The 14,471-nt window shown below is 49.0% G+C and overlaps 1 protein-coding gene across 4 annotated transcripts in view; it reads left to right on the top strand.

Moving 5' to 3' along the window:
* SLC44A3 (solute carrier family 44 member 3) overlaps nt 1-14,471 on the top strand; it is a 103,074-nt gene that overhangs the window by 37,039 nt on the left and 51,564 nt on the right. For all 4 annotated transcript variants that reach the window (XR_005834107.1, XM_040627005.1, XM_040627004.1 and 1 more), the window contains exons 9-10: nt 1,834-2,020; nt 12,937-13,102. Coding sequence is in view for 3 of the 4 variants with exons in the window: in XM_040627005.1 (XP_040482939.1) it covers nt 1,834-2,020; nt 12,937-13,102 (353 nt within the window). In the remaining variant the exon portion in view is untranslated. The remainder of the gene's footprint in view (nt 1-1,833; nt 2,021-12,936; nt 13,103-14,471) is intronic.

Genomic DNA, 14,471 nt, shown 5'->3' with positions numbered 1-14,471 from the left:
AATGCCTCAGGACAGCTGGAAGAGAAAGGGTATCTTAGGCTAAAGGAATGGCTCATGTGGGGTCACATGGACACGAGAGGGACCTCCAGGAGGCTCTCTTGGCAGAAACCTGAGAGGCAGGTATGGGGAAGGGCCATGCCAGGAAGGTCCTGATCTGGGATGATGACAACCTTGATCTTTATCCAGAAGCACGGGTAACTATTGGATTTTGAGCTGGGAAATGACATCATTGACTCTCTCCTTCACAAGGATCCCTTTAGCTGCGGGCTAGAGGAGGGAAGGGGGTAGGGGCTGGGAGCCAAGGGGATCAAAAGCAAAGGCTAATGGGAGGTTACTGGGGTGCAGATGGTTGAGGGTAAGACTTGAGCTATGATCAGCTGTGGGAACAGAGACTGAGAGATCCAGGAAACTGAAGAAGGTGACTGGGATTGCGCACCAGGGATGGCTCTGCTCTCAAGGAGCTTAATGTGACGCAAAATTCAGATAAGTAAACATTTGCAGTAGAAAATGTTGATGCTGCAATTGGTAAGTTTGGGATAATACAGAAACACACAAGACAGGAACCTTACTTATTCTCGGAGAGTCCAGAAAAATTAGGGCCACTAGAATAGGGAATCTAGAACAAAGAGGAGATTTTTATGTGAAGATAATGAATTTGGTTCAGGACAAGTTGAATTTGAGACCCTGTAGGATGTTCACGGCCTGGCCAGGAACTGATGTGCTTACTCATCTAGCACCTGGAGAAAGGTGAGGCTGGAGCTGCTGCTGCTTCCTCCTCCACTTCCTCCTCCTCTTCCTCCTCCACTTCCTCCTCCTCTTCCTCCTCCACTTCCTCCTCCTCCTCCCTCCCTCCTCCTCCTCTTCCTTTGATTTTATTTATTTGAGAGAGAGAGCACGAGCAGGGGGGGAGCTTCAGAGGGAGAGGGAGAAGCAGACTCCCCGCTGAGCAGGGAGCCCGATGCAGGGATTGATTCCAGGACCCCAAGATCATGACCTGAGCCAAAGGCAGATGCTTAACCGACTGAGCCACCCAGGTGCCCCAGGGCTGGAGGTTCTTATCTGAAATGAAGGTTCTCAGCCTCTAGGAAGGATGCTAAGACCACAAAGGAGTAGGAGGTAGCCCCCAAAGACTCTGAGAAACAACAACTGAAAAAGTGGGAGGAGAACCAGAAGAAAGAGCAATCATAGAAGTCAAGGGAGGAGAAAGTTTTAAGAAAAGAGGAATGGGCAGAGATTCACATGCCATGCTCTAGGTTAGGGTGTGGAAATGCGGATGGCAGCTTGAGACTAGTCTGTGCAGAAGCTTGCCTGTGAAGGGTGTGTGGAGATGGCGGGTGGCTGGGCTGCGATATGGGGGTGAATTTAATATGAAATTTACATGGAGGGAGGCCAAAACCACTAGAGAAGAAGGCACAGGAGGTTGCTTTGAGGCATAATCACCGTCCTTTCCCTTCATACTTGCTTTCCTTGCCTTTTGCAGTCCTTGAGCATTCTCTGAGTCTCTTAGGTATTATGGGGAGGAGGTGAGGGACAGAAGACAGTTCTCTGACCCTAGGGGACCTTATTTGCATTTTCTCTTGCTCTCTCACCAGACCCCAAGTTCCCTTAGGGCAGGGACTTTGTCTTGTCACTGTTATAGCTGCAGGATCTCTCCCAGGGACCAGCACATAGTAGATGCTCAAAGAGGATTTGAACATTTTCTGTTCAATTATTATAACAGCAGTGCGTGGCTGAAGAGCTGTCTGCTGAGGTATCAGTGAAATATTAACGTTTACTTTAAGCTCTTCTCAGTTCATTATTTTGAGGCATTTCTTCTAACCCCTTTCTCACCAGGCAGTTCTGCTCGGCTTGATTTTTGTCCTCAGAAAGAGAATAAAATTGACAGTTGAACTTTTCCAAGTCATAAATAAGGCCATCAGCAACTCTCCTTTCCTGCTGTTCCAACCACTGTGGACATTTGCCATCCTCATTTTCTTCTGGGTCTTCTGGGTGGCTGTGCTGCTGAGCCTGGGAACCGCAGGTAAGAGCAGTGGGTTCCATCACCTGGGAGTTGGGCACGGAAGAGCCTGCCATTCTGCAGCCATTGGTCTGTTTTCACAGAGAGCAAATCTCCCATGCAGCTAGAGGTGTCCGATGACAGCGGTGAGGATGCCAGGGGCTCTGTCATGGAGAGAAGCAGGAAAATCCTTTTCCTCTTTTACACTGGCTTTAAAGAAACTGGGTTCATTTCATGAGAGAACAAATTCCATCAGGACTGAAACAGCTTTTGGAAAAACTACAGTCTAAGCAAAGGACTCTAGAAAGAAGGATTCAGATTTTATCCAAGGCAATTTGCCGACTGTCAAGTCGGGCGATCAAGAAGCTCACCCCGTTAAAAGTCTGTTGTGCTCAGTAGAGCGCACTCATGTTTAAAGCAGGTGCACATGGTCAACGTTGCTTAGGTCCCTAGAAGACAGTCCTGAACCCCTGCCCTCCTGTTATCTCTCTACGGTGGTGTTCCACCGAGAGAATCCTCGGAATCAGCTAAGGGGCTTTACTAAAGTACAGTTGCCGGGGCCCCATCCTCAGAGATCTTGATTCACTCGGTTTGACGTAGTGCACATGATATTGTTTTTGAAGCCCCTTAACAGGGCAAAGAAGTGCTATTTAAAGTACTGCCTGAGGGGCGCCTGGGTGGCACAGCGGTTAAGCGTCTGCCTTTGGCTCAGGGCGTGATCCCAGCGTTCTGGGATCGAGCCCCACATCAGGCTCCTCCTCTATGAGCCTGCTTCTTCCTCTCCCACTCCCCCTGCTTGTGTTCCCTCTCTCGCTGGCTGTCTCTATCTCTGTCAAATAAATAAAATCTTTAAAAAAAAGTAAAAATAAAAAAATAAAGTACTGCCTGAAATGAGGTAATGAGCTCATGTCAGAATATGTATCACTCCTTCGTGGAGAAATCTCATGATGGGGGAAAGAAATGTCAGCAGCAGGAAACACTGGGCTTCGTTAGCAGTTGGTCCGTGTTCTGGCACAAGCTCCCCATCTCACTGCAGGCTAGTAACAGCGGTGTGGGGACAGGCAGCTGGTCTGGAGGCACACTTTGAGTGGCCCTGTTCTAGATCTTCTCTCACTCCTGTTCGATTTGGTTAAGGCTCACATTCACACTCTGATGGGAGTACCAAAGAGTAAGTTGCTTTCTGAGACCGTCACCAGACAGATAAGAACCACAGCAGATGTCAAATCAACAAGGCTATTGTGATTCCTTGCTGTTTTGATCAAGTTGTTGTCCCGGATCAGCTCCAGTCAAATATGTAAGAACAACTGCTGGTAGTAGATTCTTAGTCACCTGGGGTCTCTCCTCTCCTCTGGAGTCAGCTGACCCATTGGAGCTTGCTTCAAGATGGTCAGCAGGCTCCCTGGGAGACACAGCCCCTACCTCCAGCTCCAGAGATGCTGTGTTCGCCTCTGTTGTTCTCTGGAAACTCTCTGCAGACCTGCAGTGAACTCAGAATAATTATCCAGGAAGAACCAGGACTGTAATCAGTCAGAATGAGCTGTGTCTGGGAGTCACAGAAGGTTCAGACAACCAGTGGCTTAAATATGATATGAGGTAATTTCTCTCTTACGTAAATGAAGTCCACAAGAAGGAGTCCCATGCCAACATGGTCCTCTGGAGACGGAGGCCCTCGGCGCGTGTGTTCGACTTCATCTCAGCACCCTGTGGCTGACCTCCTGTCCCACTTGCTTCCATCCGGTAGCTGACATGGACACAACCACATCCTACGTCAGCCATTAGGAAGGTAGCAGGGAGGAAGGTGAGCGTGCCCTTCCCTCCCTCAGGCCTCCCAGAAGTCGTGACAGCACTTCCACCTCCACGCCACCGGCCAGATCCTCGTGACACGGCAACATCTTCCTGCGAGGGTTTGATCTGGGGGCAGCCATGCATAGTTAAAAATTACAGGTTCTATAGCCAACAAAAAGTGAAGAACTGTGGGACTGTTGGAAGTCTCAGCTAGGGCAATGCTGAACAACTCCATTTGGCTCGCTTGAAGCAGTCTCGGTCCCTGTCAGAAAGGAGGGCAGCGGCCTTGGTACGTGGAGGAACCCAAGCCTTTGTTGAACAGTGCCCCAGCTCCAGGCTGTGTGCTAGGAGCTTTCGGACGTTCTCTGCTTTGAGCATGGCCGTCCCCTCGTCCTGTGTGTTGTTATGCTCAAGTTCCAAGCAAGGGGGTTGAGGTTCTGAGTACGCGCTCCATGGAAGGTCACCCCACTAGAAGTGTGAGGCTGTGTCTGGGAGGCAGAGTGGGCCTCCTCAGTTGTCTGTCAAGTCAGAGCAGGACTGTGGCCACAGCAGCTGGCTGGTGGATGTGGCCTGGGCCCACAGTGTTGTGTTTGGGGCCTGTGGTTGCAGGACAACAGGGCAGGGCCAGAGGTCGAAGCCAGGGTGGGCTGGGAGTGAAGGGTGGCAGAGGGTGGCAGAGCCTGGTGCATGGGGTGGTGGATGGTGGTATTGGAACCCTTGCCCTAAAGAAACACTAGAGGAAGGGTGAGTTCATGGGTGATATGACTTAGGACCAGGGAAGGACCTTCCTTCCTCCTCCAGCTTCTGGGACATAGCCGCCCCCCAGCCCCCACTGTCCTTGTGGGCTGTGAGTCTGGCTTAACCCACGATACCTTGGGGCAGGGCACGTTCATGCGTTCTTGCCTTTTACTTCACAAGTGTTAGGGGAGTGTTGTGGGGCCAACACTCTGGGCAAGGCACTGGGGAGAAGTAGTGGTCTCTCCTCACAGCACTTAGAGTCCAGCAGGACAGACTGACAATGAAACATGTGCTCATGGTGAAGGCTGATGAATGTCACGACGGGAGAAATTTGGGGAGCTCCTAGAGCACCGAAACGAGACTCTACCCCACTTTGTGAGTCAAGGAAGGCTTCTCAGAGGATGAGCTAGAAATTGCCAGATCAGAAGATACAGAAAGAAGCCAAGGGCGATTTGCTAGGGGTCACAAGCAAACACTAGGAGAGGACCTGGTCACAGACACCAGGAGAGAGCCAGTCCTGGGAGTTAGGGGCGCAGGCGGAAAGGAACATGTCCCAGGGCTGCCTTGACGGTGAGCGGCCAGCGGGGTGTCCCTTCAGTTCCCTGTTAGGCCCGAGTTGGGCTCGGGGCTTAGGGGCCGTGGAGGACCATCTGCCCCCAGGGCTGCGAGCAGGAGAGACAGGAGGACAAGTAGGGGATTCTGTGGGGCTGAAGGTAGCACGGCGTTCTGGAGCCGCCTTGGAGGTCAAGTACTAGAGTATGGCCGTTCTCTGTCAGTGGATGGAGGAAAGCAGGCCAGAGGCGGAGGGGCAGGAAAGAAAACCAGGTGCTTGGGACCTGACACAGGCATGCATGCGTGCGTGCGAGAGGACCTTCCGCTTTACAGGAGGGGAGGTGTCACAGGGAGCTCTGGCCTTCCCGCCTGCTGGGCTCAGGCACCCTAAAAACCAGACCGGCTGTCCCCTCCAGCCACCTGACTGTCCTCTCCATTCACCTGTGGGCCAACCCCAGTGCACAGAACTCCTTTGTTTTCAAAGGCCTTTTCACTCGGTGCCAGAGCCACTGCTCTGGGCCTGGGTGGGTCGCTTCTTGGCTTCCTGTCGTTTTGACCTTTGGGAGACACCCCAGCTGCACTTGTGGGAGCCTGGGAGCTGCTGTCAGAGCTTGTGAAAAGAAGCCAGGTGATGTGGGTGGTCAGAGAGGGCGGCACAGAGCCTCAGTGTCTCACTTCACGTCCCCTCAGGCAGTTAGAGAACCCTCCAGTTGTGCAGTCCCGTGCCCAGTGTGGCCGGGGGGAGAGGGGTGTGTGTGTGTCCTCAGTGGGTAATAGTTGGGAGCTTTTTATCATGTCAGGTGGTTGAATGAACTAATATTTTAATGTGTAAAAGAGAAAAAAATACAGAAAAAATGACCTTGGGTTGTTTTTGCCCAGACGAGCTATTTCTCTAGGGACTACAAGCCAGTGTCTGAGCTAGCGGACGAATTCTGGCTTGTTCGGGGATTGTTTGAGCAGAACCATATCACGGCCCTCCAGCAGTGACACGGATTAGCCCATTGGGAACTGTCTGCTGCCAGTCCTGTGGCAATGACTATTAAAAGCCAGTGGGGAAAAGCGAAAACTGTCCTAACCTTGGGAGCCCAGCAGGTACAGGTGGCAGGTTGGAAGGAGCCCAGGTGGGCTCAGTACGCCCAGCTGTCATTAAGGTGGCCTGGAAAACCCCAGAGTCAGCAGTGAAGAAGCCCCCCCGTGTGCTGCGGTTGAAAGGCGATCACAGGGACACAGCGTGCTTGGGACGGCCAAGGGTCATGCTTGCAAAGGAAGCAGCAGGGTCGGACAGAAGGTTTCCCATCAAGGACCCGGGATCCAGGCTGGTTCTGGCCTTCCTTATATGTTAATCCTCCGTGTTTCCCATTTTGGCAATGGAAAAATGATGCTTTCCCTGGGCTTCACAGGGATGTGAGAAGGCTGAGATGGGGCCAGAGCTTTGCTTTGCAAATAAGGGACCGTATATGTCCCTTATGTTGGGAAGTGCTGTCGGCTAAAGAGTATCTGGTACCAGCTTCGGCTTTACTCTCTGCCCTGCCTGGCGTATTTGAGAACACAGTTTAAAAGAAAATTGTCTTCTTTTTTAAGTTCTGAGAGATCCAGAAGATAAAGCCTCCTAGAAGCCCAGACCTGTCCTAGGAACAGGTAGAGGGAGCTTGCACAAAAGAGATTTTAAACAGCTCCTTCTTTTTTTGAAGTTTATGGTCCCTTTAGGAAGGTGCAAAGGAAAATGGTCTCCAGGAACATTCGTGCCTTTGCACCTGCTGTGACCTTCATCTGGAAACACCTCCTCTTAGCAACCTGTACCCCGACTCTCTACCCCAGACTGCTTGGAAAGCTAGTCATTCTCCAAGAATGATTTTGAGCATTATAGTTCTTAGAAAATCTATAAATTCCCCAGGCATACTTAGTATTGCTTCTTCATTTTCCTTGCATTCTTTTTTTTTATTCTTCATTCTTTCAACAGCTATCCATTGCAGGGTTAGGAACTGGAGGTACAGCCATGAGCAGGACCGAGGCACTAGTGAGTGGGGAGAGAGGGAATAAATAAGTAAATATATTGTATGTCACGTGGTGATGCGTCCTACAAAGAACAATAATGCAGGACAGTGGCTCGCGTGTTACCGTCCCCTAGAGTATGGACATCTTGAGGTCAGGGGCCATGTCTTGTTCTTTCTGTGTCTCTTACCTCAGCGTGCAGCCCCTAATGAGTTCAGTGAATGTATCCTCAGTCAGTGAGTGAGTTCACGTCAGTGCTGTGGATATTAAATCAGATGCATACATAGAAAGAACTTGGTAAATTATAGACTTTGGCTCAATGAGGTTTTCTTCTCTTTTCCCCTAATCTTCATGCTGTCAGAGCAGAAGCTGAGCCTGTGGGAGACACAGGCAGGAGGGACAGCAGTAGGACACTTGAGCCAATTTGCTGGAAGAGGCCAATACAGAGAATGTACTAGAAAGTTGAGCCCTTCCAAGTTGGACCTGCTTCCTTTGGGAGGTCACCCCAACCAGCTGGACTGCTTTCTTTGACAAACTGCCATGTATATGATCATGACTATCACCTTAATCTTTTGAAATGCTTTAAAGTTTGTTTATAGTATCCGGACTTAAGTCTAGCTTCGTGATGAATTTCTACCAGTTTATATTGATGATATCCCCAAAATGATCTCCAATCTCTATAGTAGGATATATTAGGAATATAGGACATATTGGATACACACACACACACACACACACACATACATACATATGTGTATATAGGTGATATATTGAGGAAGGTTGATTCACTCTTTCATTCATTTATTCATTCAATATGTATTGAGCATTTACTGTATCAGACCCTGTTATAGATGCTAGATATGCAGCTTTCCTTCTAGTTTGGAAGCTAGAGGGGGGATGGGCATTAAAATAAGTAAGTGCATTTTATATTACAGTAAAAGTTGACAAGTGGTATGGAGAAAATTAAAGCAGAAAGGAGGAAAGAGAAATGTTTAAGGGGAGGCAATTTTAATTTTGGTGAGTGGGTAGGGCTTCATTGAGAAGGTGAGATGTGAGCAAAGATTTGAAGGAGGTAAGGGCAGAGCCATGAGGCTGTCTAAGGGAAGGGACCATGTTCTTGGCAAAGGGAAGGCAAGAGTAAAGGGAACAGCAAGAGACAAGGGTCCTGGGGGCACAGCAAGCAGACCCCTTCAGCCAGAGTGGGGTGGTTGAGGGAGAACATGGGTCAGGAAGGGGTCAGAAAGGGCACGGGGTCAGATCCTTGGGCCTTGTAGCCTTTATAGGAACTCTGCTTCTGATCTGAGGTGGGAAGTCATTACAGTTTTAAGCAGAATAGTAACACGATCTGACTTACATTTTAATAGCAGCCATCCCGGGAGGAGATGATGCTGGCATAGTAATGGCTGAGGTGTGACATAGCAGATTCTGTGGCTCTTCTGAAGGGTTTCCGGGTTGATCAGTGGAGGGCGTGAAGGAAAGATCTAGCGAGGACACTGAGCAGCTGGAGGACGGGACTGCCATCAGCCAAGATGGGGAAGACTTTGAGTGGAGCATGTGAAGGGAGAGCCTATCGGCTTTGATTGTGTTAATTGAGACGTCTTTTCAGCAGCCAGATGGAGATGTCAAATGGGCAATTAGCTGTTTGAGTCTGAAGTTTCTGGAGAGGTCCCAGCTAGAGATCTACACCGGGGATTTGGGATCATATAAATGGCATTTGAACCCTGAGCGTAGAAGGAGTACAGGGATAGAAGGGCGGAAATCCAAGGACTGTGCTCTGGGGGACCTTCAGTGTAAGGGATCTGGGAGCTGAGGAGGAAGACAGAAATGAGGCTGACCAGGAGCAGCCAGTGGGCAGGAGGAGAGAAAGTGTGCTGTCCTGGAGTTCGGGGGATGGGCTCCAGGGATACGGGAGTGGTGTCCGATGTGTCAAATGCTACTGTTAAGCGAGGTAAGACCCAAGGACTGACGACTGAATTTAGCAACAAAACCACTTCAGGGGAGTGCAGGAGAGTAGATCATGATCGGAGTGGGTTTAAGGGAAAGAGGGAGAAGAGAATTGAAGAGAGTAAGTAGCCACATCTTGAGGAATTTGGCCATAAAGAGGAACAGAGGGGTGCCTGACTGGCTCACTCAGAAGAGCGTTAATGCTTGATCTCGGGGTCATGAATTCTAGCCCCACATTGGGTGTTGAGATTTTTTTTTTTTTTTAAGATTTTATTTATTTATTTGACAGCCAGCCAGCGAGAGAGAGAACACAGCAGGGGAGTGGGAGAGGAAGAAGCAGGCTCCCAGCAGAGGAGCCCGAGTGGGGATCGATCCCAGAACGCCGGGATCACGCCCTGAGCCGAAGGCAGACGCTTAACGACTGTGCCACCCAGGCGCCCCTGTAGAGATTATTTTAAAATAAATACATAGATAAATAAACTTAAAATTTTTTTTAAAGAGGAACAGAGAAATGGCAAGGAAGTTGGAGGAGTCAGGAGAGGTTTTTTTTTGTTTTTTTGTCTTTTTTAAAGATGAAAGATGGTTAAAAACGATTCCATTGAGAGGCCTACTTGGATGAGGGAGGCAGGAGGGGAGAACTCTGAAGAGCGTCCTCAGCACGTGAGGAGGGGGGTCCACACGAGGGGTTAGCCTTAGGGTCACGGACAGTGTAGCCCATTACGTGGGGGTCAGGCCATTGGCTCATGCTGACAGCAGGTAGATGGCTTTCTGGTTGCTCCGAGAAACCAGAAGTGAGGTCATTGACAGAGGGTGACAATGGGGAAAAAGCCCTTAGAGGTTGAAGGAGGAGTTACAAACAGTCCAGGAGAAGAGATGAATAGCCAAAGACGGAAGCATGTGAGTTCCTGAGAGTCACTCAGATGGTATCTTCTCTCTGATTTTTGTTTGCTTCTTTCATGTCCCCCCCTTAATGGCTAATTCCGTTAGCCATCTTCAGCGTGATTCCAACATGCGGTAGATGCTTAATGTCTTTGTTAACGCCAGGAATTCTCTCTACCTGCTTTCAGTTAGAGCTAGCCCTGCATTGGACTCGCTCTTCCCAGGGTCTTACCCACTTAATCCTCCTAGCACCTGCCTGCGTAGCACTCGGGGCCGCAGGACTGGATGGGGTCACCAGGGTGCAAGGAGTTGGCTTTAGTGTCTTCAGATTACGAGCAATGGAGCAGAGATGTTACAAGGTCCCATTTCCTGCCCGAGGCTGGTCGGCCATGAGGGGACAGTGCAGAGATACGAATCTCAGCCTATGGGACTCAAGTCCACGCCTGTAACCGCTGCCTCAGGGTTCATCTTGTCTACCCTCTTCATCTTGACAGAGAGTGGAGGCCCAGGTTGCTTATCACCCGTGTCAAAGCTGAGACTGGGACCAAGTCCTCTCCGAGTTCAGTGCCCTTTGCACCATCATCCCTGTGATCCATCATAGCTTGGGATCTATCAGTTCCGTTCTGTTCCCCTTAACACGTGTAGGTTTCACATAGCCGTAGCTGTAGTACAACGGTCTTCAGCAGCAAAGCTGCGGGTCTTCTGGTGGAGGCTCTGGCCTGCACTGACACTGCCATCCAGCAGAGGGCAGTCTTGTGCGCATAAACACGCCTGCCCCACCCACAGGCGGTAACCGCTGCCTCCTGGGCTTTGGGCCTGAAGCCTGAGCGCCTGATGGCTCAGAATGTTTGCCTAAAGCAGACAAGCGGTAGGTGTGTCCCCCGGGTGGCATTTGGCAATGCCTGGAGACCTTTTGGGTTGTCATAACTGGAGGAGGGGAGGGAGGTTGCATCTCGTGGGTAGAGGCCAGGGCGAATGCTAAACATCCTACAAGGCACGGGGAGGACCAGGGCCTCCCTGACCTCCAGCGAAGGATTGTCTGCACTAAAACGTCAGTTTGTTGAGAAGTTGAGAAACCCTGCCCTAAAGGAAAGTCTGGAAACAGCCTGATACAACTGAACCAGAGGAACAGGTGGAAGGCGGCTGAGACAAAGATATTCTAAAACAGCAGTGACCAGAATAACTTATGGGCTCTGCTTCTTTGGGGAATGCCAAGGGTTGGAAGGCCCGTATGAACCCTGACTTACCACTTTAGCCACTCTCCAGTCGCTACTGCCATCAGTAGGCCGAGCCGGAAGGTGCGTGAGTGTGCCCCTCACAGCGCAGGGCAGCCAGGGCCTCTGTATTTACCTTTCTGTCTGTCAAAGAAAGCATCCCTCCTGTTCTGCGGGAACGTTTTCCACCCAAACCATTTGCAACGTCGTCGGCCTGTTCTTGCAAAACTGCCGTCTATGAAACTGCTGTCTATCCCCAGGACTTGACCTTGCAGGAAGTACAACGTGCTTGTAGGCTGGCCCTGGTCACTTCTGACATTCCATGAAGTGATTCTCCAAGTCTCCACTGACCCGACCTACCTAAGCAAGTATGTTGGTGGTGAGGGGCTCACCTCCCTTAGCATTGGGAATGCTTTTCTGAAACACACCCATTTTGGAAAAGCATCAACGTTTATCAGTGCCATACCTGAGACAGAGATTGCCTCCCAGCCAGAAAGAGCCCAGTGCTCAATAAAATATTAACTTCTCTGTAAGTCAAGCTGCTCCCCTGTTTCTCACAATGTGATTCTTGTTCAACAGAATACAGAGCCTCAGGAACGAAGGCCAGCCTCTGTCCCTGGAATCAGATTGGTCTACAGTGGGATTATCTTCTCCCACATTCTTTACAGAGACCCTCTTGTGAATGTCTGTAGACACGGGAATTATGAGCCTAAAATCAATTTAGAGCTAAGAGAGAAAATACGAAACTCTCTTTAAATGTCATTCAAGTTGTAGGTTTTGCCAAAGACCGAAGTGCGCATCTTCTGACTTCATAGTTTTAGGATTGTAGTTAGGATAGTTACAATATTTTTAAAAACCTAGTGGGAAAACATCTAGAAATCAAACATAGCCACAGAGCTGGGATTTGGATTCACTAAATCCAGCCTGAATTGAATTGCAAAGCTAATTCAGGAGCTTCTTTCGATGAGGGCAGATGAAACAGGGACTGGACATGTGAATGGCAGAGCACTGTTGGGATGACCCTGCTGGCCTGGTTTAATATAGTATTGAGCTCCAGAAATTTAATAAAATCATTATCACTTATGGAGTGAAGTGTCTAGGAACCAGGCCTTATATTAAGCATTTACCATGTACTCTCATTCAAACTACCAGCAGGAAATGGGTATTATACCTAAGGAGACTAAATAGCTTACCATAGGCTAATGAGCAAAGGCTCAAGCTGGGATACGAACCTAGGAGGTTAACACTGAGACCCAATAGGTATTTTAAATGTGCAAGAAGAGTTTGCCCTTGAAATGAAATCTGCAGTGAATCCTGTTGAAAAAATGATGATCCTTGTCTCTTTTATAAACTCTAAAATTTTGGTGAAGCAGGGTTCTAGAATATAGTCCTAATGGCTGTAGTCCTAATAACAAGTTTTGTTTGTATCACAAAGTGGTGTGGTAGAAAAACCATGGATGTTAGAATCCAGTGTGTCGGGTTCATATTCTCCTTCCGCTGATTAGGAGCAGTGAGACTTTACAAAAGTTCCTTGACACTTCCAAACCTCAGTTTTCATATCTCCAAAGTGGGATGAGCCTTAGAATATAGGTCAAGTGTCTCGCAGATTGACTACCCATCAGTGATTATGAGTATTGTTATTGATATTACTCATAAGTTGAACATTTTGCAGTGTGTGCTATGGAGATCTCAAATGAGGGCGGATGCTTCCAACTTTACTTTGGTGTCTGTGTCTACATAAGGCCAACAGCCAGCCACGAGGAAGTGCAGCCTGTTGAATCATCTTCTGTGCTTCGGAAGACATGAGTGTAAAGTGTGTTGTGTTTTAAACTTCAGGAGCTGCACGCGTTATTGAAGGTGGCCAAGTGGAATATCAGCCTCTTGTAGGCGTTCGGTACATGTGGTGGTACCATTTAATTGGCCTCATCTGGACCAGCGAATTCATCCTCGCGTGCCAGCAAATGACGGTAGCCGGGGCGCTGGCCACTTGCTACTTCAACAGGTAGGCCTAGCAGGTTACTGCTCTTGATTTGTCTACGTGCTTCGCGTTGGGTATCACGAAAGATACTTTGGAATTTTAAAGGAGGTTGGCAGGAATCAAAGACTAAGGTCAAGGGGCGCCTGGGTGGCTCAGTCGTGAAGTGTCTGCCCTCGGCTCAGGGCGTGATCCCGGAGTCCTGGGATCGAGCCCCATATCAGGCTCCTACGGTGGGAGCCTGCTTCTTCCTCTCCCACTCCCCCTGCTTGTGTTCCCTCTCTCGCTGGCTGTCTCTCTGTCAAATAAATAAACAAAAAAATCTTTAAAAAAAAAAAAAAACAAAGACTAAGGTCAACATTGGAGCAGGATGCTTGTCTGGTAGTGAAAAGAAATATTATACCTTAAATTTGTCACATTTCCAAGCTCTTTCGCCTTAAGCGAGAAAATTCAGAGGGAAGCAAAACAGGGACATAATCCTACTGCTTAGAATTGAAAGCTGTCTGAAAGGAAAGGTTGACTTCTGTAAATATCCGTTCTTATTGACTTCAGACTTTGGAACACACTTCAGTGAGTTCTGTGAGCGTTATTTTATCCAATGTAAAATGAAGAAAATGTTTTCTTGGAAAATAATTTTAAACCCTAAGGAAATTGTATATAAAATACAGTTCGTGTTCATCTAGTTAAGTACTAGTGAATCAATTACTTGCTTCTTTGTTCACCATGGTACTTACTTAAGTGTGTTCACCCCATTACCTCATCAAAATAATTGAGGATATACACACCCCCGAACTTTTCACCTCGTTTGCATGTGTGTGAGACTCTCCATGGGGCAAAGATAAAACCGCAGGCAAGCAGAACAGGCCAGGACAATGACAGGGTTGGACTGAGGACAGGAAGTTTATTCCCGGTAGGGCTGATCCTCCTCTAATCTGCTCAGACCAAGTGAGCAGATAAGCATGAACGTTCGTGGGGGTAAGAAAGTCAACCAGGGATGATTCATCCCAATGAGCAATTACCTCCCGACAATAAGGAGCGCTGTGGGTTTTAATACAGGGGTGCTGTTTGGGGGCCTTCATCATTAGAGACTCTCTGGGATGCACACAGGGCTTGTAGCCCTTGGCCTTGATAACCTCTGAGCCACTGGAGGTGGGCGGCATGTGCTGCTTTCTCTTGAGTACGGGAGCCAAGATTATTCTAACCACGCTGGCCAGCAGGTAACAGCTGTCTGACAGTACTGATTTTGTGTCACCTAGAGTCCTGAAGCCGGACTGGAGGTATCTGGCACGGCTGAGGCTTGTAAGGCTCTATCCTGAAAGAAAGGGAGATAAGTAAAAGCCTAAAGACGGAATAGTGAGGACCCCCACTGCCACCACCAGTGGGCATTCAGGCTCAG

Source organism: Ursus maritimus, unplaced genomic scaffold, assembly GCF_017311325.1.
Source record: "Ursus maritimus isolate PB19 unplaced genomic scaffold, ASM1731132v1 scaffold_12, whole genome shotgun sequence".
NCBI classification, from domain to species: domain Eukaryota; kingdom Metazoa; phylum Chordata; class Mammalia; order Carnivora; family Ursidae; genus Ursus; species Ursus maritimus.
Note: the sequence above shows the minus strand (reverse complement) of the source record. Positions and strands in the feature narration are given on the sequence as shown.